Source organism: Sarcophilus harrisii, chromosome 2 (assembly GCF_902635505.1).
Source record: "Sarcophilus harrisii chromosome 2, mSarHar1.11, whole genome shotgun sequence".
NCBI lineage: Eukaryota > Metazoa > Chordata > Mammalia > Dasyuromorphia > Dasyuridae > Sarcophilus > Sarcophilus harrisii.
In genome coordinates this window covers 247,338,027-247,365,866 of record NC_045427.1, presented here as the reverse complement: position 1 = coordinate 247,365,866, position 27,840 = coordinate 247,338,027, and the positions used below count along the sequence as shown (strand labels likewise).

The 27,840-nt window shown below is 37.3% G+C and overlaps 1 protein-coding gene across 4 annotated transcripts in view; it reads left to right on the top strand.

Annotated features, from left to right (window-relative positions):
• Positions 1 to 27,840, top strand: part of PNPLA7 (patatin like phospholipase domain containing 7) — a 226,450-nt gene that overhangs the window by 186,579 nt on the left and 12,031 nt on the right. For all 4 annotated transcript variants that reach the window (XR_004231932.1, XM_031951881.1, XM_012554075.2 and 1 more), the window contains 3 exons: positions 9,809 to 9,965; positions 25,248 to 25,364; positions 27,089 to 27,158. Coding sequence is in view for 3 of the 4 variants with exons in the window: in XM_031951881.1 (XP_031807741.1) it covers positions 9,809 to 9,965; positions 25,248 to 25,364; positions 27,089 to 27,158 (344 nt within the window). In the remaining variant the exon portion in view is untranslated. The remainder of the gene's footprint in view (positions 1 to 9,808; positions 9,966 to 25,247; positions 25,365 to 27,088; positions 27,159 to 27,840) is intronic.

The following is a 27,840-nucleotide window of genomic DNA, read 5'->3' as shown; positions in this document are numbered from 1 at the left end:
CTTTTCTCCAGTCTTACCTCATTGCTTTCCTCCAAGAAATAAACTAAATAAACTCTATTGAATAATTTTTTTATTTAATAGCCTTTTATTTACATGATATATACATGGGTAATTTTACAGCATTGACAATTGCCAAACCTCTTGTTCCAATTTTTCACCTCTTACCCCCCCCCCACCCCCTCCCCTAGATGGCAGGATGACCAGTATATGTTAAATATATTAAAATATAAATTAGATACACAATAAGTATACCCGACCAAAACGTCTATTGAATAATTTTTAACATACCTTGCTTGCTTACTCTGTGTAACTTTACTCATGTTATTCCTATTCCTGGAATGTGTTTTGTCCCCTGTTTTTCCTGTTAAATTCTTACTCATCTGTCTTAACAACTGCAATTGCTGATACTTCACAAAGGTCAACATCAGAAACAGCTATGATTTTTGTCAATAGAAATAAAAATGGGGGCAGGTAAGTGGCGCAGTGGATAGAGCACCAGCCCTGAAGTCAGGAGGACCTGAGTGCAAATATGATCTCAGACACTTAACACTTCCTAGCTGTGTGACCCTGGGCAAATCACTTATCCTAGTGGCCTCAGCACAAAACAACAACAACAAAAAAAACCAAACAACGAAAAAGTTACATTATTGCATTTTGCCACTAGAATCTTCACAACCTAGAATTTAAAGCTAATTAATTTTATCTGTATTATCTCTTTCTGTTTACCCTGCCTCTCATTAGTATGTGAGCTCTTTGAGATTATGGTCTGGTTTATTTTCCATTTGTATTTTACACTTAACACAGTGCTTTGCACAATTTTAGTTCTTATAAATTTGACTTTGTTCTCTCTATATTTTAGAATTGAAGCCTTTATCAGAAACTTTTGATTCTGAAAGATTGTTTCCCAGCTTTCTGCTTCCCTTCTAATCTTGACCACATTGGTTTTGTTTGTCCAAAACCTTTTTAATTTAATGTTACCAAAATTATCCATTTTGCATTTCATAATGTTCTCTGTTTCTTGTTTGGTCATAAATTCCTCCCTTCTCAAAGATCTGACAATAAACTATTCCTTGCTTTCCTAATTTGCTTATAGTATACCCTTTATGTCTAAATCATGAACACATTTAAACTTTATCTTAGTATATAGTATAAGATGTTGATCTATGCTTAGATTCTGCCACACTATTTTTCAGTTTTCCCAGCAATTTTTATGAAATAATGAGTTCTTATCCCAGAAGCTGGAATCCATGGGCTTATCAAACAGTAGATTACTGTAGTCATTAACTGTTGTGTCTTGTCTAATCTATTCCACTGATCTACCACTCTATTTCTTAGCCAATACCAAATAATTTTGGTAACTCCTGCTTTATAAAATAAATTTAGATCTGGTATGGGTAGGCTACCTTCCTTTGCGTTCTTCCAGATGAATTTGTTGTATTTTTTCTAGTTCTATAAAATATTTGTTAACATTTTGATTGGTATGACTGAATAAATAGACTAATTTAGGTAGAATTGTCATTTTTATTATATTAGCTGGCTTACCCATGAGCAATTGATATTTTTCCAGTTGATTTGATCTGACTTTATTTGTATGGAAAGTGTTTTATAATTGTGTTCATCTATTTTCTTGGCAGGTAGACGTCCAAATATATTGTGTAGTTATTTTAAATGGGATTCTTCCCTCTTTCTCTTGCTGGTAAACTTTCTTGATAACATCTAGAAATGCCGATGATTTGTGTGGGTTTATTTTATATCTTGCAACTTTGCTAAAATTGTTAATTGTTTCAAATAGTTTTTTAGTTGATTCTCTAAGTATATCATCATATCATCTGCAAAGAGTGGTAGTTTTGTTTCCTCATTATCTACTCTTAATTCCTTCAATTTCTTTTTCTTCTCTTATTGCTAAAGCTAAAATTTCTAGTACAATATTGAATAATAGTGGTGATAATGGGAAACCTTGTTTCACCTTTGATTTTATTGGAAAGACTTCTAGTTTGTCCCAATTACATATAATGCTTGCTGATGGTTTTAGATAGATGTTTCTTATCATTTTAGGGAAAACTCCATTTGATCCTGTGTTCTTTGGTGTTTTTAAATAGCAGTGAGTCTTGTATTTTTGTCAATTGCTTTTTATATATCTATTGAGATAATCATATTATTTCTTTTAGTTTTGTAATTGATATGTTCAATTATGCTTATAGTTTTCCTGATATTGAATCAGCCTGTATTCCTGGTACAAATTCTACTTGGTCTCAGTATATTATTCTAGTTATAATTGCTGTAATCTCTTTGTTAATATTTTATTTAAAGTTGTTTTTTTTTTTACCAATATTCATTAGGGAAATTGGTCTATAATTTTCTTTGTCTGTTTTGCCCTTCCTGATTTAGATATTAGCACCATATTTGTGTCATAAAAACAATTTGGTAGGACTCCTGTTTTTCTAAAATGTTTCTATAGTATTGGAATTAATTGTTCTCTAAATGTTTGGTAGAATTCACTTGTAAATCCATTTGACCCTTGAGATTTTCTGTTAGGAAGTTCATTGAAGGATGTTCATTTTCTTTTTTTAATGGGTTTATTTAAGTCTTATATTTCCTCTTCTGTTAACCTGGGGCAATTTACATTTTTGTAACTATTCACCCATTGCAATTTGATTGTCATATTTATTGGCATACAGTTGGGCAAAATAGCTCCTAATATTATTGGTTTAATTTCCTCTTCATTGGTGGTAAGTTCATCCTTTTCATTTTTGATACTGGTAATTTTCTTCCTTCCTTTTTCTAATCAAATCAACCAAGTTGTATCATTTTGTTGTTGTTGTTGTTGTTGTTGTTTTTCATAAAGCCAGCTCTTAGTTTTATTTATTAGTAGTTTAGTAGTTTTCTTTCAATTTTATTCATCCTTTGATTTTCAGAATTTCTCATTTGCCATTTAATTGGGGTTTTAAAAAATATGTTCTTATTTTAGCTTTTTAAGTTCTATGCCCAATTCATTGATCTCCTCTTCCTCTACTTGATTCATTTAAACATTTAGAGATATAAAATTTTCCCTAAAAACTGTTCTGGCTGCATAATATAAGTTTTGGTATGTTGTCTCATTATTGTAGTTCTCTTAGATGAAATCATTTCTATGATTTGATGTTTCACCCATTCATTCTTGAGGATTAGATTATTTAGTTAATAATTACTTTTTTGTTCTTTTTCTCTATGACCCTTTTTTTACATATAATTGTTATTACATCATGATCTGAAAAAGATGCATTTATTATTTCTGCCTTTCTGCATTTGATTGTGAGGTTTTTATATTCTAATATATAATCAATCTTTGTGTAGGTGCACTACACTGCCAAGAAAAAACTATATTCCTGCCAAGAAAAAGGTATATTCCTTACTAAAAAAGCCTCACTGGTGGCCCACTAGCCAGTGCCAAGTGGTCTCCATTGCTGATCTTTGCTGTAGTTAAAATCCTTCTAGATTTCCTGAATTTGCCTACACTGGGCTGAACTTTTACCCAAGTGAGACAGACATTTTCTGAAGTCCTTCTAAAGTATGTTAAGCTGGAAAATTATTTCACTACTTCTTTCACTACAGAATCCACTGAGAAGCTTAATTTAGTGTTGTTTCTGAGGAAAACTAGGGAGAATGCAGGCAACTTCCTGGCTTCTCTCTGCCATCTTAGCTCTGCTCCCTAAAAATGCTTTTTCATTCATCTACTTATCTGTGTGTACCTCCTGTCTTCCTGCTAGACTGAATGTAAAACCAGGCAGAAACCACATTTTACCTAAACTTTATATCTCCCCCAGCTCTGCAAATGAACAAAAAACAATAAAGGACTAAACAAAGATAACGTGCTTGCATTCTAATATGGGGAGATTATATATATGTCCTCTAGGAGCTCTATTACCAAGGGTTATAGAGGGAATCTAATTAAGCAGAAGGTCTTGGGAAAGAACTCACCAATGGCAAAAAGGGTCCATAATGGTGGAGGATAGTTGCTAGGCACTGATGGAAGTTCCAGGGTGAGAAGGTAGTTCAATTTTGGTGGAAAAGTCTGAAGAGACAGAAGGATAGATGGGAGGGAAATGAAATAGACTTCACCAAGAGATCAAGATAGGAAAGAGAAGAGAATGTGGGAGGATGCCTGGAAAGTAACTAAGTAATTAAGGGAATGAAGGCCACTGGGAAGATGAAGAGTAGAGTTAAAAATCGGATGGAATAAGGAAGGAGGTAATGGTAAAAGATTATGATCAAATTAAGAAATTTAGTTCTTGAATATAGAAATGTAGTGCACTTGTGGATGATGACAAGATCAAGGCTATGACCGTCTCTCCATGTAGCTAAGGTGGAATGAAGGAGTAAGTCATGAGAATTTAGTAGACTGAAGAACTGGTTAAGCTAAGGTATTTGAGAGGGCTTCATTATGTTATGCTGAAGTCACCTTGTATGGGACCAGGAATTGATAGAGATGGGGGATGGTGGGAAGGTGGATAGAAAGTCTGAGTCAGTCATTGAATTTATTGAAGAAGAAAGAAACTTAGAAGACAAGATAAATAGGATAGATATATATTTTATATTATAAATATTATTTGTATATTTAGGATAAATAAATAATAACCATCAGGATAAGATAAGTTGATAAATTTGGATAGTGTAAACTTCAAACTTCAAAATAGAGATTGCTGGTTGATTGGGATAAAAGAAGAATCTGGAAGTATATATGGGGAAGAGGAAATGTCCTGCTTCTCTTAACATAACTAATGAGTCAGGAATAAGAGGGAAAATTTAGCCACTATTAGAAATAATGGAAAGGAAAGTAGTGTTATCAAGAAGAAGCTAAATTCAGCAAAAAAGATGAAAGACGTGAGAAAGGAAGAAATAAGTTCTTTAATTATAAAACAGGGGTTCTAGAAGGTGATAAGAAGATATGGGAAACTGCAGGGAGAGTCAGGGTTAAAGAGGAAAATAATAAAGGAACAGGGGAATAGGGTTTGTACATTGTCAGTGGTGGGAAGATGCTCCAAAGTAGAGGGTCATAGAAAGAGTGTGTTTGCTGTTGGTTGTTTAGTCACTGCCTAGAGTTCTCATGGAAGCTGGCAAGCTGTGGTGGTGATTATCATCCATGAAGTTTGGGTAAACCACTCATGTAACGTGACATTTCCATATAAGCAGAGCATTTCTAGCCAAATGTTTCAGTGACTTTTGCTACATATTCAGTTATGTTGTCCAAAGGTAAAATACGATGATTTCTTAATGCTTACCTATTCTCCACAAGAAAAGCTTAACATTTTAGTGGAATTCTTGAACTTTTCTAGAGCCTCTCCTTCCCTGCTTCAGGCCTCATTTCACATGAACAAGGCGAATCTAATTGTGATGACTCTTTCCACGTTAACTACCTGAAACCTTAGCTCTTTAATAGATTACAGCTTGTGGCTTCTGAAGTGCCTGTTAATGGAATTTTATCAAAACTCATATGTCTTGGAGATATGACACATTTCTTATCTTGAACCCTTTGCCATGGTTAAGATGAGAATTTTCTCCACTCTGGGGATATTAGCTACTTCTAGCCCTGGCTTATATAAAGCTCACTAAGGTTACTGATATCTGGTATTTTAAAAACAGTTCTGAAGTGTGCTTTTGACAGCTTTAAACACTTGCCCTGTTCTCTTCCAGAAAGGCCTAATTTCTTCTGTACCTCCTACTTTGGCACAGCCCATGCTGACCTTCAGAGTTCACATTGTGTGTAGTTGGGAGCCTTGATATATACCATCCTCCTCCCCCCCTCACTCCTCCACCCTCTTACCTCCCACTACGTTCCCTCTCTATGCCAAGCCTGATCAGTAATAGCAGGGAAGGCTAGAGAAACTAGAACTGCTTAAAACCATAAAAAAATCTCTTCATTGTGCAACTTTTGGCCTAAAAAAAATGATAAATGATGTAAGATTTTAAACCCTCTAGGATGTAAAGATACTTGCTAACTTTCATGGCTGTCCTCAAAAAGAAAAAAATTCCCATCCTTCATACCACTTTCCCCAGTGCAGATTTCGTCCCTTGGATGTTGTATTTCTTTGCACAGTCTTTCAGTCTGAAATTCTAGATGATCTACTTGTTTCTGAACTATACTGTAATGTTATGTGACCTGAAGCAGTGATGTTCATGCCATTATTTTCTTTTAAATGAGCTACCCTTTCCAGGTTATGAAATCAAGGTTGCTTATCTTTCCCAGTTAAAATGCTTAACATGAAGAAAGTGTGTGTGTGGGGGGGGAGGGGGGGTTCCAAAGCTGGGCAGCAAAGGAACTATGAGAAAGCCTTATCTATCTAGCTTCATCCTCTTCAGATTTGTCTCCTATGCCATTTATTTAGCACATTGTGTGATAACTTCTAGGTGGAGACTAGGATTTTGGAAATTTTTTTCTCATTTAAACCAGGAGTAGGGTCACCTCTGATCACAGGAAATGAGAAGGTTGTTGGTCCTGTCCTGGTCCTATCTTATGAGCTGTTCCTTTCCTGATACCCCCAGGTTGCCTGCTTGCTTAGTTTGTTCTTTGCCCTTCAAAGCAACCTGAGGTCTGGTTCATTAGTGCTGACACAGCTCCTCTAGCAGCTCTGTTCCAAATGAATCCTACAATGAGTTTCTGGGCACTGATGAAATATTTTATCCTATTACCACCACAGGCATTTCTTTTCCCCATGAATTAGCTATGCATATTTTGGGCCAAGGATGGATGACACAAAGAAAACCTTTGGAACCTTCCCTGGGGACAGTTTCCGAGTCACATATCTGGCAGTCTCTGTGACAGACATACAGATGGAACAAGCATTTGATAATTTGCTACTCTGTGCCAGATGTGCTACTAGCTGTGGTATGATTTCCATTGCTACAGTTAAGGGCCAGTAGAGTGCAAACTCTTTTATTGTTAATGACTACTCATTATTTCCCTAGTGACTTGAGGCTACATGAGACATTTCATTAGGAAACTTTAGATTGTGGCATAATCCACAGGAGTAGCAGGCAGAGTATTTATTGGTCTTTCAAGCTTCAGCAAGACAGAAAGTAGGCAGGTTTGGGACTGTAGCACATTGACGGAAATATGCCAGTTGAGAGTTTAGAATATCAGACTGCATCTAAGCACTTTTATCTTTAATGAACTAGTTGGCCCTTGAGCCACATGTCTCCAAAAGCCAAGAGGCACAGTTCTGCCCTTGACTCCTATGTGAAAATAAGGAAACCAAGTACAGGTCAGTTGCTATGGCTTTAGAGGTAACAGACACATGACTGATCCCCAAACCCACATCAAGGTTCTGGGCATCATTGCTTTCTCAGGAGCCCTTTTTTGTATCCCTCTAACAGAAAATAGATGGAGCTAGTCTTGGAGAAAATTGAATGATCTTTTCTTTGAATCACTACCTACACACATACACAGCCAGCTTAGCATAAATCTCAAACACTTGATAGGTCTGGCTTCCCTTCTTTCCTTCTGCAGAAGTCTGTTCCTTTTATGCACATGTCTAGCTGATAACTCTTAAGCTTTATTAGATGCTCTGGCAAAAATAGGCCAGGGACCCTAGATAATCAACTAAAAAACTATTAGAAATAATCCAGAACTTTAGCAAAATTGTAGGATACAAAATCCACATAAATCATCAGCATTCTTATACATCGTTAACAAAATCCAACAGTAAGAGATACAAAGAGAAAATCCATTTAAAATAACTGTCAAAAGGGTAAAATATTTGGGAATCTATCTGCCAAGGGAGGGTTTAGGAACTATATAAGCAAAATTACAAAACACTTTCCACATAAATAAAGTCAAATCTAAACAACTGGACAAATATCAAGTGCTCTTGCATAGGTCGAGCGACTATAATAAAGATGACAAAACTCCCTAAACTAATCTATTTGTTTAGTGCTATACCAATCAAACTCCCAAGAAACTATTTTACTGACCTAGAAAAAATAACAAAATTAATCGGGAAGAACAAAAGGTCAAGAATTTCAAACGAATTAATGAAGAGAAAAGCAAATGAAGGTGGCCAACTGTACAGATCTAAAACTATATTATAAAGCAGCAGTCATCAAAACCATTTGGTACTGGCTAAGAAATAGAGAAGTTGATTAGTGGAATAGGTTAGGTTCACAGAACAAAATAGTCAATGACTATAGTAATCTAGTGTTTGACAAACCCAAAGACCCCAACTTTTGGGATACGAATTCACTATTTGGCAAAAACTTCTGGGAAAATTGGAAACTAGTATGGCAGGAACTAGGCATAGACCCACACCTAACACCGTATACCAAGATAAGGTCGAAATGGGTTTATGATCTAGACATAAAGAAGGATAGTTTACCTCTCAGATCTGTGGAGGAGGAAGGAATTTGTGACCAAAGAAGAACTAGAGATCATTATTGATCACAAAATAGATAATTTTGATTATATTAAGTTAAAAAGTTTGTGTACAAACAAAACTAATGCAGACAAGATTAGGAGGAAAGCAATAAATTGGGAAAACATTTTTACATCCAAGGGTTCTGATAAAGGCCTCATTTCTAAAATATATAGAGAATTGACTCAAAATTATAATAGCTTAAGCCATTTTCTAAATGATAAATGGTCAAAGGAGATGAACAATTTTCAGATGAAGAAATTAAAACCATTTATAGTCATATGAAAAGGTGCTCCAAATCATTATTGATCAGAGAAATGCAAATTAAGACAACTCTGAGATACCACTACACACCTGTCAGATTGACCAAGATGACAGGAAAAGATAATGACGAATGTTGGAGGGGATGTGGAGTAACTGGGACACTGATACATTATTGGTGGAACTGTAAACACATCCAGCCATTCTGGAGAGCAGTTTGGAACTATGCTCAAAAAGTTATCAAACTGTGCATACCCTATGAAACATCAGTGTTACTTCTGGGCTTGTATCCCAAAGAGATATTAAAGAAGGGAAAGGGAACCACATGTACAAAAATGTTTGTGACAGCCCTTTTTGTAGTGGTGAGAAACTGGAAAGTGAGTGGATGCCCATCAATTGGAGAATGGCTGAATAAGTTATGGTATATAAATGTTATGGAATATTATTATTCTGTAAGAAACGACCAGCGGGATGAATATAGAGAGGTCTGCAGAGACTTACAAGAACTGATACTAAGTGAAATGAGCAGAACCAGGAGATCATTATACACTCTAGCAACACTACATGATGATCAATTCTGATGGATGTGGCTCTCTTCAACAATGAGAGGATCCAAATAAGTTCCACTTGTTCAGTGGTGAAGAGAGCCATCTACACCCAGAGAGAACCATGAGAACAGAGTGTAGAACACAACATAGCATTCTCATTCTCTCTGTTGTTGTTTGCATTTTGTTTTCTTTCCCAGTTTTTTTCCCTTCTTGATCTGATTTTTCTTGTGCAGCAAGACAACTGTATAAACATGTAAATATATATTGGATCTAACATGAATTTTAACATATTTAACATGTATTGGACTACCTGTCAGCTAGAGGAGGGGCTGGGGGGAAGGAGGGGAAAATTTGGAACAAAAGGTTATGCAAGGGTCAATGTTGGAAAAATTACCCATGCATATGTTTTGTAAATAAAAAGCTTTTAAAAAAAAATAAGCCAGGGAAGCAGCTTGCTAGCTAATAAGGGCACTTTATTGTTTCCAGTCCTTTCAGGATTTGCTTTCCAGGACAGTGGTTGTTTTTCTACTCTAATACATGAAGCTGTTCTCTTAAGGGGGATAGGAAACAGAACCTTCATTCAATTCTCACTTTGTTTCTCTTGTTACTCTATAGAGGTTGCTCCCAAGTTGGTATCATCCGGGCCTTGATGGAGGCAGGAATTCCTGTGGATATGACAGGAGGAACCTCAGTTGGATCTTTCATGGGGGCTCTATTTGCTGAGGAGCGAAACTACAGCCAGACAAGGATCCGGGCCAAGCAGTGGGCCTTGGTGAGTATGCCCAGAATCCTGCTGCTCAAGTATGATCTAGCAGATGGCATGGTGGCCCTGAGCTGAGGTGGGAGAGGACAGGGAGGTGCTTGGTCTGTTTCTGTCACTGCCTCATCAGTGTGGTACCCACTCTTTTGGTGCCTCAGCTTCCCCCAAAGGGCCATAATCCTTTTCTTCCCTCAAGGATGTTATAGGGAACAGTGAAATAAAGTCAAAAAGGGCTTTGAGCGCCTATTCTTTCTTTTGCCCTGGTTTTTGACTAGGAGTCTTTTGCTCCTGCAGAGGATTTCCCTTTAATGTAAGTGAGAAGATGAGCCAGGGCTTTACTCTCCAGGCTTCAAAAACACCGTAGTCTAGTACAGAAAGTGAAATGCAAGTAAAGGCTATTATTTCTGGGTGGAAAAAAAGTTTTTAAAAATTTAAAAGTGACTGAAAGTGGGCTAGCCGTCATTGTAACATGAGGAACTTAGAACTGACAGTGGCAGAGAAGGAATTGATCTGTTTTCTTATTTCTTGTGTCTATTTTAAAAAGATATTACAGTTGTTTTTTAAGAACAAAACAGAACTTTGATTGAAACTCTTGAGTCAGATCAAAAGTTTCTGTTCTTGTTTCAAAGGAAGACAAGAATAAAAACTTTCTTCCTGGTCCAACAAATTGAGTCAATCAAGTCTATTTCTTTCCTGTTCCACATGTTGGGTGGAGTTGACTGGCATGGTTTTAGGAAAGGCCACCAGCCTCCTATTGGGATTATAGCTTGGCATTTCTGCTGATCTTTCAGGGACAGTTTTCTCTTTTGAAGGATGCACTGGTTATCCCATAGAGCCCCTAAATTCTAACATGAAAACAGTTGAAGATTATGAAGAGTGACTTATGAGCCATACATAACTTCAAAGGGATAGAATGATATCATATTAGTATGAAGCTCACAATACAGATAAACAACGGGGTATGAACTCTGACTAGTAACCTCCAAATCTACTGAGCTTTTCGTCTTGTATATTTCTTTTTCAATTTTTTTCTGTCTTTGTCCATTCCTATATTTATTTCTTACCTTCTTCTTTATGTAGGTTTGTCTTTCCATATTTGTATTTCTTTCACATTACCTTTTTCTCCTTTTCCCCACTATTTTGAGCTATTTTCTCCCTTTATTTTTTTCCTATGACTTTTTTCTTTTTCCTATTTTATTGTGTGTTCTTTTTTTCCCTTGCTTTTTAACTGATCAAAATATGCTACTGAAGTAGACTTTTTAGTATTTAGGATAGTTACCAAATAAAGCTTTCTATATCTGGTCCTTAATAGCAAATGAATAGAAAGTTTTATAGTTCTCTAAACAAAGAAAAAGCCAATGAAATTTTTCATTTTTTCCTAAATGATCTTCAGTTTTTCTTTTTGTGTCAATGACCACTGAAAATATACAAAAATCTAGCCCCTTTTACAATTATTTTTTATGCTACGCTGAAAATGGAAATACTGTATGTGGACCTACTCACTTGGGGCAGGGAGCCAGCATGCTGAATTCAAAGGGCTTATATATGAGCCTCTGGGAAGTACTGAAGAGATTGGAAAACCCACATTTAGAATTAGTAGCCTATTCTCTTCCCTATCTTGTATTCCTGAAAGGAGCTTGATGCTAAAAGAACCAGGGGAATCAATTTATACAAAAATATTTATTCTCCCCTCCTTCCCTCTCTCCTTCCTTCTCTCCCTCCCCCTCCCCCCCTTTTTCTCTTACTTTATGAATGAAAGAAAAAAAAATTACACTGAATCAAATGGTACAGGTCCTTTAAGGTATCCTTAAATGTTTGTCCTCTTAAGCACTGTAATGACCTTTAGCTAGCAATCAAGAGGTTCTGACCAAAGCCCCCCAAAAAACCCTTTTTGTTAAGAGCTGGAGAGGGAGTGGTATAAATGTGTTAGTCCTAATAAAATCCTGCGTTTCTGCGGCTATTACATTTTTTTTTCCCGTCCAGTTTGTCTTCCTAAATCCAAGCAGATTCTCTGACCCCATCTCTATCTCCTTTTTTTTTCACACAAGCTGGAGTCTTCAACGGGGGTGATTGAGTGAGGTACAACTTTTATAACTCATTGTGGATTATCATCTTTTTCTCCCTCCTCTCCACTGTGTGTGCCATCCTTGCTATGCTGTAAAGACCTGGAGATGCCAGAGCTCTAAGTGGAAGTCCAACCTCAAGAGGAATGCCATAGACAGCTTAAAACTTGAGACCAATTCTTGTTGCCAAGCCCCTAAAAAACATTATCCTTGCTAAATCTTATTTTTCATCCTCAGCAAAATTGTCCACACATTATTATGAAGTTACTGATCATGATTTGGGTCTAAGAAAAATTTTCTTGGAAATACAGAGCATTACATGCACTCCAAGTTCTTCATTTTCTGTGGTAATCCTCACTCCTGAAGCCTTTCCTGAAATGATAAGGTTCACAGGCCATATGGGTGTGCTTTGCTATGCTGTGAAATGTATTGTCTGTCTTCTTCCTACATTCATTGGTATGGGGAGCCTCGGCTGCGAGACAGAATAGAAGGGGAGGAGGGAGGTAATAGAAATTTCTTTTTTGAGTTTCTTTTGCCTGTGTCATTGTTTGGAGAGATACAATGGGGATAACAATATAAAGGTGCTTTCCTTCCCCCCAGTTTTATTAATGCCTTTGGGGTTTTCTAATGCCATTCTTTTCCTAATATATCCTCTGTCATAAAAATTTTCCTTGTAAGAAAGAAAAAAAAGTTAACTAAATTTGACATAATAGCCATGTCTGTCAGTGTATGGAAAATTTGACAAATGTCCCCACCCCCATTAAAAGAAGGGAGATGTAACAAAAGAAAGTTATGAGGAATCTTATCATACATCCAAGATAGTGATTTCCAGAATAGGCATATTCCTGCTATGTAGATATCTATAAACTAGCAGTCTAAATTATGTTAGTCTCAGTTCAGAAAGCTTCCTACTGCTTAGTTCTTAAAACTATGTGAACATATCCAAACTTGAAGTCATATAAATGAGTGGTCTCAATACAAGAATTTGGACCACTTAATCAACTTTTTATCCTCAGACTGGTAACAAAATTAGCAGCTTTCATTAATTCAGACAACCACATTTCCCAATAATTCATGCTTCATTCTTCCTTCTCTCCTTTCTCAATGTCTCCCTTAATATGTGCAAGACTCAAATCTCAGAACTGAAGAGATGGAGATGTCCCCCGAAGTATACAAGAGATATACAGCCCTGTCCTCAGAGAGCTTACAGTGTTTTGGAAGTATTAATTATAGGACCAGTAAACAATGTGATAAGTGCTGTAGGAAGAGAGGAGATCACTTAGTCTGTAATTCCAATAAATGTACTGATGGTGAAAGGTACTTATTATACTATTAAGATGGCATTTATTTGCATATTTTTCCCCATTATGTTTTTCCTCTTCCCTAATTCTGAGAAAGAAATACAATATCTTTTTTTCCTATTTACATTCTTTACCTTTAACACAATCATGAGGAAGTTACTTTCTTTCTTGTCCCCTTGCTGATGTGCCTATGCTTCCTTTTAGTTTTCCTGCTTTAAACCTGGCTCGGACTCCTATGATTCCTCAATAGACAGGGCAAGTCTTGAGTGAGTTTGTATTTATTCATGTCCGGAAAAGCCTTACTTGGTCACAAGCGGTTTTGTTCCTGCCTTACCCTGAGAGAGGCTGTTGAGTTAAGAATACATGTTTAGAGGAGGCAAATATTTTCCTACTTATAGGACACAATTATCAGCACAATATCTCCTTCCAGAATTAAAACTAAAATATTTGCTCCCAATTGTGGATATGTGGCCATTTTGGGAGAGGGCAAAGATATGAGAGTAAAAATCATTAATTATTGTACTAACACTACCTCTCTGGGTCCCACATGAAACTCTTAGCTGGACAGAAGGTATGGCTACTGTACTGCTTATTGAGGACATACAAAGTACATAGTTGGCAATGTCATTCAGGGTCATTAGATCATGGGAAGGAAAGTTCATTAGCCACCATTCTGACCTTATTTACAAGGAAGTAGGGAATGAAGGTGTAATCTATTCTGTTATCTTAATTTTTGCACTTCTGCTAAAACCTAGGGGATCAAAGTTAATAAAAACCTGTACTATTGAGAAGGTAAAACTGTTGAGGACACCAAGATTATCCCAAATTTTTCTCCACCATTAGGTCACCAGATTTTAGTAGTCTTAGAAATTCACAGAGATTGGGTATGTATCCAGGACATCCACTTCTGTGTTCCCTTTGAGCTTAAGAACCTCTGATTTAAGAAGGAAAAATCTCCCAGAGCCTCAGAGTCCATAAATGAGTTGGTTTATGATTCACTCCATGCTCTGAGATAGAAACTATTCCTGTTATAAAGGACTTGCCTTTTGGATTGAAGGACCCCCTGAAAATAGATTCCCACATTGCTGCTTGTGGGACTGTACCAAAATCCTAGAGTTACTGAACTGGGACGCAACACTAGAAATCTCTTTGCATCCTATGCTGTTTATTTTTCTCTTATACATCAAGCACAAAGCCAGCTACAGATAAAGAGCAATCCAAGCAAAAGAGAGCATGGGATGCTGGTAGGCAGAGGAAGAGCGCAGTGAATAAGCCCTTGTGAGACTGTCCTGCCATGCCAGATGAGGCTTATGTAGCACCATGCAGTGCTCTCCCAGCTTCATGCTGACCTCAGCTCAGGACAGAATCTTAGGCCACAGGCACCAAGGACACAGGTCCCTTCCAGACTGCAAGGAACAGAAATGTCTCTTCTCACCCTTATTTATTTGCCTTCCTGTCTCCCCCCAAATTTTACTTTCTCCTCTTCCTACTATTCTGTTATCAACCTTTTTCTCTTTATTTTTTTCTCAAGATATTAGTTTTGCCTTTAGATCCCATTTTAGAGCCTTTCAAGTATGTCTGGGCATAAAATGATGGTGAGACAGTGAGGGTATTTGTGCCACATCTCTAGTTTGTATTGGTGTTTGGCAGAGATTAGATATCTGGAACTAAATGTTGGCTCATTTCTGCATTCTCAAAATTATCAATTTCTGGAAAAGCTGCCTCTGGGGAATAGGGAAGTGATTGCTTTAACTTATAGATGGCATTGCTATCATTTCTAGCTCCTGAATTCTTTTTGCCAGTCCTTATTTGATCTCTTTAATCCTCAAGACTAGTCTTTCTGTTGGAATCTTTACAAATTGTTAAGTCATTAGAGTTGATAGAGACAATAATTATCTAATTTAGCATGGTTCAGTATGATTGATCTGATCCTACAAGGAGATGTTATGGGCCAGAACTTGAAACAAGGTACTAAGTGGAACTGAGAAACAATGCTGATGTTCACACCTTTACTCCTTGGAGTTCACAAGTATGGGAGATTCACAAAGTTAACTTTGTAACTTTGTGAATTCACACCTCCCTTAATTCCTCCCTCGGAGGGAAGGAGTCAACCTTTGGGAGAAGATATATAAGAAGCTGACTCAGTCGGGAGTTCAGCTGAAAAGATTGAGAGGGGTGCTTCAAGTCAGTTCAGGAGAAGCCCTCTCTCGGAGGCGCAACCAGATTCACTTCATCTCACACCACGGTGGTGGCTGGCCTCCTACACTTCCCCCACTGAGACCAAACTGGTCTGAAAGACTCTCCAGAAAGCTAGCGGAGCCCCAAGTGAAGGAGATAAGAGATCCATTCCATTTTCCACCTTTGTGCTGGCTGAAGGCTGAAGAAAGCAGAGGCAAGCTGCAAGAGCTCTTAGAACCAAGGAGAGAGAGGCCTCTAAGAAAGCTAACCGGGCTATATTGAAGGATACAATAAAAGATCTGAACTTTTAGCACCTGGCTGCATTTGGGTGATTATTACTTTTAACTGAAACTAAGACTGCCTCAGAAAACCTCCGCAAGAAACCTGCTCCCAGAGAGAACCATTATATTTTAAAGAAGAAAATGGAACAAGTATCAGATGCTTTTAAACTTATGGCCACAGATGAGTAGTAGGGAACTAACTTGTATGGCAGTGGCTAGCTTGGAAGTTAAGGTGCCTGGGTCCCTTTCCCAGTTTAATCCATTTTTCTGAGCCGCATTAAATAGCTCACATGGAGTACTAGGCTGAGAGTCAGGAGGACCTGAATTTGGATTCTGCCTCAGACTTTTGTTAATTGTATGATTTGGGCAAGTGATGTCACCTTTGGGATCCAGTTTCCTCATCTATAAAATGATGGGACTGGAATCCATGACTAAACTACTTTGCAAAGTGAAGATAATGGCATTATAAATAATCATGAACAAAGTGAATGAACCCAGCCCTTCCTCATCCAGTACTCTTATCATTGGGATTTCTCTTCTGAAGGTAGAGCAGCCTTCTTGTGCCCTTGGCTCCAGCATAGAGAAACCTGATCACTCTCAGGCTCACTCCAAAGATTTCCTGCTGTGTTTGCTGAGCATCAGGTTCTTAACGATACAGAAATGACAGGAAATAGTCTGTTCCCATTCCAGCTCAACCAGCCTATAAAGTGGACTTTAGATGGGAAGAGAAACTTTAATGTCTTTGTTTACTATCTTAGCTTACTACTCTTCAGTTCACTTGATACACATAAGAATAAAGTGATAAATTTTATCTTTCCTGTCTGTGAAGAATAATTTCTAAATTTTACCTAATATAAGTATCATGATTATAGGAGTTGAATTTTCTTTGTGAAACAAAGAAGATGAGGTTAGGGGTTTGGGGTCAATCCCAAGAAGATGACTGAAGATTGTTTCTAGGTGAAGCCAGTTAGGAAGTTTAGGAAATAGAACGCTGGACCTCTATTTAGAAAGACCTGAGTTCAAATCCTGCCTCAGATACTTATTAGCTGTTACCTTGAATAAGTCATTTAATCTCTCTGAGCCTCAGTTCCCTCATCTATAAAACAAGATTAGACTTGACAGCCCTAAGATCCCTTTCAGTTCTAAATGATACAAGAGAGCCTGATAATCTCATGCTGCAGCAGCGATCACTTTGCTATAAAGGAGTTAGTACTTTTTAGTAGGCAACAGTTCTGAAATAATCATGATTGACATTTTCAACCTGAGTAGCTTTAAGAAATAGCATTTAGTCACTGAAGTTCTAGCTAAGAGTTGAAGGGAGGGTAAAGTGATTAAGTACCTGGGTTTCCATAGTGAAGGATTCCTGATTCTTAGCAGTAGCCTCCAGACTTCCTTGCCTCTTTCTTATTGTGGGATCAGCTGGTACTGCTACTAAATACTTTACACTTAGTAAGTGCTTAATCAATGTTCACTGAATTGAATCTAATGGCATAAAGATGTAAGACCATGACTCTCAGTATCTAGAATCCTTAGAAATAAAGGGAAACATGCCAAGATGGACGTTAAGTTATGATCACAAGAATCTGCTATGTGAAGATCCATAGACATAACATAATATGTTCAAAACAAAGCTTGTTATCTGTTCCTTCAAATCCACCCTTTTTCCTAAGGGCATCAACATCCTTTCAGTCACCTAATTTTACAACTTCAGATTTATGCTTCTCTTTTCCCTCTTCCACATTCCTTGTATCCCATTTGTGGCTGTATCTTGATGAATTTTCCTCTAAAGCATCTTTCACATCAGTACCTTCTCAATTGCCCAGACACCACATAGTTATATCCTCACTACTTCTTACCTACTTCTGGTTTGTTGCCATAAACCTTCCCTGCCTCAGGCTTTCCTTTCTTTCACACAGTTGCCAGAATGATATTCTTAAAGCACAAAACTGACCATGTCACTCCCCTATTCAGGAAGCTCTAATAGCTCCTCATTCCCTCTGTGATAAAAGGCAAACTATTCCTTGTAGCATTCAAAGCCTTTCACAATCTATCTCTAATCTACCTTTCCAGGATTATTACACTTCCTTGAATTTATTCTTTAATCCAGTCAAACTGACCTATATGCTCTTCCACAAACACAGCATTTTATCTCTTGGACTTTGGTTGATCCCTGTCTTTTTTTTTTTTTTTTTTTAACTAGCTGCTTATTTTTTATTAAATGTTATATTAAGGTAGACAAACAATTAAATAGTAATATTTACTATGACTTATCTTACATAAAGTCTTATCTACTTTGCATGATTTTACAAGTAGCTATTTATACATGTATTCAGTAAACAGCTTTCTCACATGAAGCATCTTGAGATAGATTTATTGTATATGAATAGAAATTGTTATTTCATTTTTGATATTTTTTAAGTGAAATGAATTTTTGTTTACAGCAGGACAGTGCTGCTTTGTGGCATTTTGGGGTAATATTTCAAATTGATCTATATGAGGAATAATGCTAATTGTAGGTACTAATATATAAGGATCTTAGCAAGGTCCTTACAAATTTATTTATTTTTTTTTCTTTTTTTTTTTTTTTTTTTTTTTTTTTATTTAATAGCCTTTAATTTACAGGATATATACATGGGTAACTTTACAGCATTAACAATTGCCAAACCTCTTGTTCCAATTTTTCACCTCTTACCCCCCACCTCCTCTAGATGGCAGGATAACCAGTAGATGTTAAATATATTAAAATATAACTTAGATACACAATAAGTATACATGACCAAAACATTATTTTGCTGTACAAAAAGAATCAGACTCTGAATTATTGTACAATTAGCTTGTGAAGGAAATCAAAGATGCAGGTGTGCATAAATATAGGGACTGGGAATTCAATGTAATGGTTTTTAGTCATCTCCCAGAGTTCTTTTTCTGGGTATAGTTAGTTCAGTTCATTACTGCTCCATTAGAAATGATTTGGTTGATCTTGTTGCTGAGGATGGCCTGATCCATCAGGACTAGTCATCATCTAGTATTGTTGTTGAAGTATATAATGATCTCCTGGTCCTGCTCATTTCACTCAGCATCAGTTCGTGTAAGTCTCTCCAGGCCTTTCTGAAATCATCCTGTTGGTCATTTCTTACAGAACAGTAATATTCCATATTTTCATATACCACAATTTATTCAGCCATTCTCCAACTGATGGACATCCATTCAGTTTCCAGTTTCTAGCTCACTAAAAGGGCTGCCACAAACATTCGTGCACATACAGGTCCCTTTCCCTTCTTTATAATCTCTTTGGGATATAATCCCAGTAGTAACACTGCTGGATCAAAGGGTATGCACAGTTTGATAACTTTTTGAGCATAGTTCCAAACTACTCTCCAAAATGGTTGGATTCGTTCACAACTCCACCAACAATGAATCAATGTCCCAGTTTTCCCATCCCTCCAACAATCATCATTATTTTTCCTGTCATCTTAGCCAATCTGACAGGTGTAGTGTAGTATCTTAGAGTTGTCTTAATTTGCATTTCTCTGATTAATAATGACTTGGAGCATCTTTTCATATGACTAGAAATAGTTTCAATTTCTTCATCTGAGTGTCTGTTCATATCCTTTGACCATTTTCAATTGGAGAATGGCTTGATTTTTATAAATTAGAGTTAATTCTCTATATATTTTGGAAATGAGGCCTTTATCAGAACCCTTTGACTGTAAAAATATTTTTCCCAGTTTATTGCTTCCCTTCTAATCTTGTCTGCATTAGTTTTGTTTCGTACAAAAACTTTTCAGTTTGGTATAATCGAAATTTTCTATTTTGTGATCAGTAATGATCTCTAGTTCTGCTTTGGTCATAAAACCTTCCCTTCCACAGGTCTGAGAGGTAAACTATCCTATGTTCCTCTAATTTATTAATAATTTCATTCTTTATGCCTAGGTCATGAACCCATTTTGACCTTATCTTGGTATCTGCTTAAGTCTGGATCAATGCCTAGTTTCTGCCATATTAGTTTCCAATTTTCCCAGCAATTTTTATCAAACAGTAAGTTCTTATCCCAAAAGCTGGGATCTTTGGGTTTGTCAAAGACTAGGTTGCTATATTTGTTGACTGTTTTATCCCTTGAACCTAATCTATTCCACTGATCAACTAATCTATTCCTTAGCCAATACCAAATAGTTTTGGTAACTGCTGCTCTATAGTATAGTTTTAGATCTGGTACAGCTAAGCCACCATCATTTGATTTTTTTCATTAATTCCTTGAAATTCTTGACCTTTTGTTTTTCCATATGAACTTTGTTGTTATTTTTTCTGGGTCATTAAAATAGTTTTTTGGGGTCTGATTGGTATAGCGCTAAATAAATAGATTAGTTTAGGTAATATTGTCATCTTTATTATATTCTAGCTCCTATCCAAGAGCATTTAATATTTTTCCAATTGGTTAGATCAGACTTAATTTGTGTGAAAAGTGGTCTGTAATTTTGCTCATAAAGTTTCTGATTTTCCCTTGGCAGATAGATTCCTAAATATTTTATATTATCAGTAGTTGCTAAATGGAATTTCTCTTTGTAACTCTGACTGTTGGATTTTGTTAGTGATATATAAGGATGCTGATGACTTATGTGGGTTTATTTTATAACCAGCAACTTTGCTAAAGTTGTGATTATTTCTAATAATTTTTAGCAAGAATCTCTGGGGTTCTCTAAGTATACCATCATGTCATCGGCAAAGAGATAATTTGGCTTCCTCATTGCCTATTCTTATTCCTTTAATCTCTTTCTCAGCTCTTATTGCTATAACTAGCGTTTCTAATACAATATTAAATAATACTTGGTGATAGTGGGCAACCTTGTTTCACTCCAGATCTTATTGGGAATGGTTGCAGTTTGTCTCCATTACATATGATGCTTACTGATGGTTTTAAATAGATGCTGCTGATTATTTTAAGGAAGAGTCCATTTATTCCTATACTCTCAAGTGTTTTTAATAGGAATGGATGTTGGATTTTATCAAATGCTTTTTCTGCATCTATTGAGATGATCATATGGTTTTTGTTAATTTGGTTATTGACATGGCCAATTATATTGATAGTTTTCCTAATATTGAACCAGCCCTGCATTCCTGGTATAAATCCTACTTGATCATTAGTGTATTATCTTGGAGATGATTTTCTGTAGTCTTTTGCTAATATCTTATTTAAGATTTTAGCATCAATATTCATTAGGAGATTGGTCTATAATTTTCTTTCTCTGTTTTCAGCCTACCTGGTTTGGTATCAGTACCATGTCTGTGTCATAGAAGGAATTTGGTAGGACTCCTTCATTCCCTATTTTATCAAATAATTTATATAGCATTGGGAATATGTTCTTTAAATGTTTGGTAAAATTCACATGTAAATCCATCTGGTCCTGGGGATTTTTTCTTAGGGAGTTGTTTAATTGCCTGTTCTATTTCTTTTCTGAAATGGGACTATTCAAGCAATTACTTCTTCCTCTGTTAGTCTGGGAAGTCTGTATTTTGGAGGTAGTCATCCATTTCACTTAGGTTATCAAATTTATTGGCATAAAGTTGAGAAAATAACTCCTTATTATTTCTCTAATTTCCTCTTCATTGGTGGAAAGTTCTCCTTTTCATTTTAAGACTACTAATTTCATTTTCCTCCCTCCTTTTTCTAATCAGATTTACCAAAGGCTTATCTATTTTATTGGCTTTTTCATAGAACCAACTCTTAGTTTTATTAATTAGTTCAATAGTTTTTTACTTTCAATATTTTTAATTTCTCCTTTTAATTTTAGAATTTCCAATTTAGTATTTGATTGGGGTTTTAATTTGGTCTTTTTAGTTTTTTTAGTTGCAAGCCCAATTCATTAATCTTTTCTTTCTCTGTTTTATTCAAGTAAGCCTCTAAGGATATAAAATTCCCTCTTATTACCGCTTTGGCTGCATCCTACAAATTTTGGTATGATGTCTCATCATTGTCATTATCTTGAGTGAAATTATTAATTGTATCTATAATTTGCTGCTTCACCCAATCATTCTTTAAGATGAGATTGTTTAGTTTCCAATTACTTTTTGGTCTATTTCCCCCTAACTTTTTGTTGAATGTAGTTTTTATTGCATCATGATCTGAAAAGCCTATTTCTGCTTTCTTGCATTTAATTTTGAGGTCTTTATGTCCTAATATATGGTCAATTTTGAATAGGTTCCATGAACTGCTGAGAAGAAAGTATATTCCCTTCTATCTCCATTCAATTTCTCCAAAGATCCAACATACCTAATTTTTCTAATATTCTATTTACTTCTTTAATTTCTTTCTTATTTGTTTTGTGGTTTGATTTGTCTAATTCTGAGAGTGCAAGGTTGAGATCTCCTACTATAACAGTTTTGTTGTCTATTTCTTCTTGCAACTCTCTTAACTTCTCCTTTAGGAAGCTGAGTGCCATACCACTTGGTGCATATATGTTTAATATTGATATTGCTTCGTTGTTTATGCTACCCTTTAGCAGGATGTAGTTACCTTCCTTATCTCTTTTAATTAGATCAATTTTTTACTTTTGCTTGATCTGAGATAAGGATGCTCCCCTCTTTTGACTTCACCCTGAAGCATAATAGATTTTGCTCCAGCCTTTTACTTTTACTCTATATGCATCCCCCTGCTTTAAATGTGTTTCTTGTAAACAACATATTGTAGGGTTCTGACTTTTGATCCAGTCTGCTATCTGCCTCCTCTTTATGGGGGAGTTCATCCCATTTACATTTACGGTTAGAATTACTAAATCTGTATTTCCTGCCATCCTAATAACCCCAGATTGTGCTTTACTTATTCTTGCCTCCCCCACCCTCTTTCCCCTTTTAAACTTATGTACCCCTCTTGTATCACGATACTTATCCTCTTTATAATCCCTCCCTCCCCCTTGAGGTCTTTCCCCTTCCCTTCCCTTATTTCTCTTTTCTTTTCCCTTTTCCTCTCCCCCATTTTTAATGAGGCGAGAGAGAATTTTCTCTAAAACAAATGTCAATTATTTTTTCTTTGAGCCAACTCTGATGAGAGTAAGATTCACACAATGTTCCTCCCCCTCTCTAAATTCCCTCAGATATGATAAGTTTCCTTAGCCTCTTTGTGGGATGTGGTTCCCCTCTTTTTATCCCTCCTTCCCACCTTATTCTGCCATCATCCTTTTCCATATCTACTTCCCTTTTTTATGTTATATCAGTACAATCAAAATAATCCTTTTATTCTTTTGTATATCCACAACAGAAATACAATTCTCAAGAGTTATTTTTACCTTTTCTGCATCTCTTGGAGTTCTATTCTTGGAGATCAAATTTTTTGTTTAGTTCTGCTTTTTCTTCAGAAGCAAATGGAATTCATTTGTTTCATTAAATGTCCATCTTCTTCCCTGGAAGAAAATGCTCAGCTTAGCTGGGTAGTTTATTCTTAGGCTGCATCTCAAGTTCTTGTGCCTTTCTGAATATCATATTCCAGGCCTTCTTTCCTTTAATGTAGAGGCAGCCAGATCTTGGGTTATCCTTATTGTGGCACCTCGGTGATTTAAATGGTTTTTTGTGCTCTTGTAAAAATTTTTCCTTAATCTTATAGTTCTGAAATTTTGCCACAATATTCCTTGGGTTTTTATTTTAGGTTTCTTTCTAGAAGGTGTTCGATGAATTCTTTCAATGCCTGATTTTACCTTCTGATTCTAGTACATCTGGGCAGTTCTCTTTGATGATTTCTTGTAAAATAGTATCTAGGCTCTTTTTCATCATAGTTTTCGAAAGTCCAATAATCCTCAGATTATCTCTCCTAGATCTATTTTTCAAGTCTGTCGGTTTTTGCAAGTAGATAATTCGTGGTTTTTTCCAGTTTGTCATTTTTTGTTTTTGCTTGACTGATTCTTGCTGTCTCAATGAATCATTAGTTTCAATTTGTTCAGTTCTAATTTTAAAGAATTATTTTCTTCAATAGCTTTTTACTTCTTTCTGTATATGTCCAATTGAGTTTTGAATGTATTGTTTTGGTCTGTGGAATTTTTCCATTTCACTAATTTTTTTTTTAGTGAATTATTTTCTTTTCCAATTCACAGATCCTACTTTCTTGCATGTTCTTTGTCTTTTCCAATTCATGGATCCTACTTTCTTGCGAGTTCTTTGTCTTTTCCAAATCACAATCCTACTTTGTAGGTGAATTCTTTATTTTTCCAATTCAGTATTTCAGGAAGTTGTTGTCTCTCTTGTAAGGCTTCTCTTCCTTTCCCCATTTATCTTCTAACTCTCTTTGAGACTTTTAATGGCCTCTTCTATGAGAGCATTCTGTAAAGGAGTGACAGTCTGATGCATTTTGCTGTTTGAGGTCTCTTCAGGTTTGCTGACCTGCTCTTTTTCTGCATAGAAGCTCTGTAGTGATTCTTTTTCATCTTTTTATTCATGTTTAAAGCCTTTAGGGTAGGTCTCCTAGGCAGGGGTTACCAGCTTCCTCTGCAGAGCAGGAGAGATGTAAACCTCCGGCTCCAAGGTATGGGAGTGCTCTGTGTGAGGTTTCCCTTCCCCAACAGGAGGTGGATTCAGCACTGGCCGAGCTATCAAACTGCTTGTAGGGCTGAGAGTGATTACTCGATTTGCCCTCGGCTGGACTAAGTGGTGAGTGTCACTCGCCCAGGCCAGGAGCCTCTTGTGGGACTGTGAGTTTAGGCAGCTGACTGCAGAACGCAGACAGCTACAAACTCTGCCCAGTGTCTGCCTGATGCAAATCGCCCTGGAAAAAAGCTCTATGGTAACGCCGAGCTCCCCCTGCCAGATTGGAGCTAACCGCTTCGTCCTCCTGCCGTGCATGGATCACAACTGCCCAAGGAAAAGCCCTTACTGCGGGTTGGGGCTGCGCCATTGTGCTGAGATCTGTGCCTTCACCTCGGTTTGAGACTCTCCTCGGAACCTAATTTCTCCCAGTCTGCGCCGATCTCCCCCTGGCCCCGAACCAACCTTTTTTGGCGAGACTGCAGATTTTTTTCGGCTGGTGAGGTTGTTCTACTTTATCTTTACGAATTGTAGCAGTCAAGACTATTTTTGAGGCTTGATATATTATTGATAAAGAGGGTAAGAGAAGAGCTTAGAAAGACGCGTGTGTCTTCTCCGCCATCTTGGCTCCCGATCCCTGTCTTTAAAATAGCCTGCCCTCCTCCCAAATGAGATCTTTTCTCCCCAAATGTTAGGAATCTTAAATATTGTCCTTTCCCCCTGGTTGTGCTGTGTCAAGGCAAGAGTGTGTGTCTACTGCTGTAATAGCTAAGGGGCATCCTTGAGTACATTTCCCATTGCTATTGCTTCATATTCCCCCTGCTCCACCATGTATCATAGCTTCATTCTTCACAATAGTATATTGAATCTTCTCTCCTTTATCTTATCTGTGTTTGTATTAAGAGCAAAATTAAGTGAACAAGAATAGGCCTTAATCTGTTAATGATTTTCTTCCTCCTCTCCCAGGATATGACTTCAGTAATGAAGACAGTGCTGGACCTGACTTATCCGATTACCTCCATGTTCTCTGGAGCAGCTTTCAATAATAGCATCAGAAAAGTCTTCAAAGACAAACAGATTGAGGTTCGGACCACTCTTGGGAAAGTCTGGTTGTGTTGGGGGGTAGTAGAGAGAGCCTAACCGACAGGCCTTCCACCTCTGGGGCCCCAAGCTGGAGCACAGCAAGTCCACACTGGCCCTGTGCAGCATGCAGTCCAGGGGGGTGCGGGGGAGGCATCTTCTCTGCCTGTGGCTCTCTGTGTGGAGGAGCCGTAGTGACCCTGCCTGCTTGCTCAACCAGACACACAGACCCTTCAGAGGCAGACTGCAGGTGACTGCTTTACTAGCTTTCCATCTCAGGGACATTTGGTATCCAATACTTAATGCCAAACCTGACCTTACTAAAATGGATGTGTATTTACTCTGATTGTAGAGATCACTCTCCTCATTATCTCAGAGGGTAAATTGGAGAGCCAGTAAAAGTCAGGTGCCGAGGAGAAACAGAGCCAGGTAGTACCGCTACCAAGCTAGAAGCTGAAGATCCTGTCTTCCATGCTTATTTCCTGGTGCACAGAGAATTGTGTATTCTGTGGGCTCAGCGTGTATCATGGAAGGAGAAAGACCAGGGTTTAAGGGGAGGGACCAGTTAAGTTTTAGAATTGGGTATTGATCCACCGTGACTTCCAAACATAGAGATTTCAGGGTTTGGACTAGACTGGGCTGTTCTCAGAACAGTGTTAGGGGATGGGCAGTTATGCTAGTGTTGAGTGAATGATGCTGATGCGACTGAGGCCAGGGATTCAGGAGCCATACGATCACCTCCTGGTGACCATGGCCAGAATCTGGTGTCTTGACCCAGCCAACCTTCTTTACATATCAGTCCCAGTAGAAAATAACAGGATAAAGGTGTGGGGGAAAGGTGAAGGAAGAGAGTAGTGTTGATGGCTTAGTGTAGCTTCATCCTAACTACTGGGAAAGCAACTCAGGGCACATGGCTTACCAATGGTGGGTCAGGAATAGGGTAGTTGCATAAGAAAGAATCTGAAGTGTGGAACACAACATAGCATTCTCACTCTCTCTGTTGTTATTTGCTTGCATTTTGTTTTTTTTCTCAGTTTTTTTTCCCTTCTTGATCTGATTTTTCTTATGTAGCAAGATAACTGTATAAATATGTAAACATATATTGGATTTAACATGTATTTCAACATATTTAACATATATTGGACTACCTGCCAGCTAGGAAAGGGGGTGGGGGGAAAGAGGGGAAAATTTGGAACAAAAGGTTTTGCACGGGTCAATGTTGGAAAAATTACCCATGCATGTGCTTTGTAAATAAAATAAATAAATTTTAAAAAATATTAATAAATGAGGGAGAGTTGGGAAAAAAATAAAAGAAAGAATCTGAAGAAATCAAGCTTGAGAATGATCTCCGAGTGAGGCTGAGAGATAGAAATGGAAGCCCCAAAACATATTCACTTATTCACTTTATTTCCTTTCTGAGTCTCACTCACTCTTATAGATGAGAGAGCAAATGCCTGTTTCGTCAGTCTCGGGAGGTGTTAGGGCTTTAGCCTTGTTGTACTTAGGAAAAACCAGATGGGACTAGAGGGTGTCCTAAAGTTCAATAAGCTGCTGATTTATTTGTCTAGGTATAGATATATAGATTCCAAATGTAAACAAAAAAGACACAATTTGTTCTTTCCCTCATTCACACTCCTATCATAAGGATTTTTTCTGAGCATCATTAGGAAAGTATATCCTAACTTAGAGGGACACAACTAAGCTCTCTCTCCTATCATTGTGTCTAGGACCTCTGGATTCCTTATTTTGTTATAACAACAGATATCACTGCCTCTACAATGAGGGTCCACACAGACGGTAAGAAGTCATTTCACAGCAGAAGCCTCATTAAGATCCCCTCACTTTTTCTTTGACTTTTCTTGCCATGAGTGTTAAACTGAATCTGCTTTCCTGCTAGACCTAGGACCATCTGTGGAATCAGACTAAAAGGACAGAGGAATGAATGTGATGGACAAGGAAAGCCAAAAGGGAGGAGGGAATCACAGATTAGGAGCAAAAGGACAGAGGGGAGATGGATAAGAACTTATACTTAGAATGCTTTGACTAAAGGGGAGAGCAAAGAGCTGTGAAGACAACCCCCAGTGCTGAGCAACTGGTCTGGACTGTATGTACTCCAGAGATCTTTACCAAACTGGCCCACTCTGCTTATAGGAGAGTCTTCTCTGACCACCACCTGCACTAGCTATAGAAGGGGGAAGAATTTTGACATAGTGAGAAAAATGGATACCACCATTACCATACTGCCAACACAGAGATGGACTATGTAGCTTTATCCTAGAAAGGTGGCTTTAGACCTCTTAGGAAGGGCACAGTTATCCCCAGGATCAAGCAAGCCCTCTCAAAGCTGCTCAAGATCACATCTTTTGCATGAGTTTTTGATGGGGAATACAATCTTGGAAAATAATTGTAGAGCTCTTTGAATATGGCCAACTTTATTCAGATGCCAATTGCTGCTGCTGCTGCATTTGTGCCACTCTGA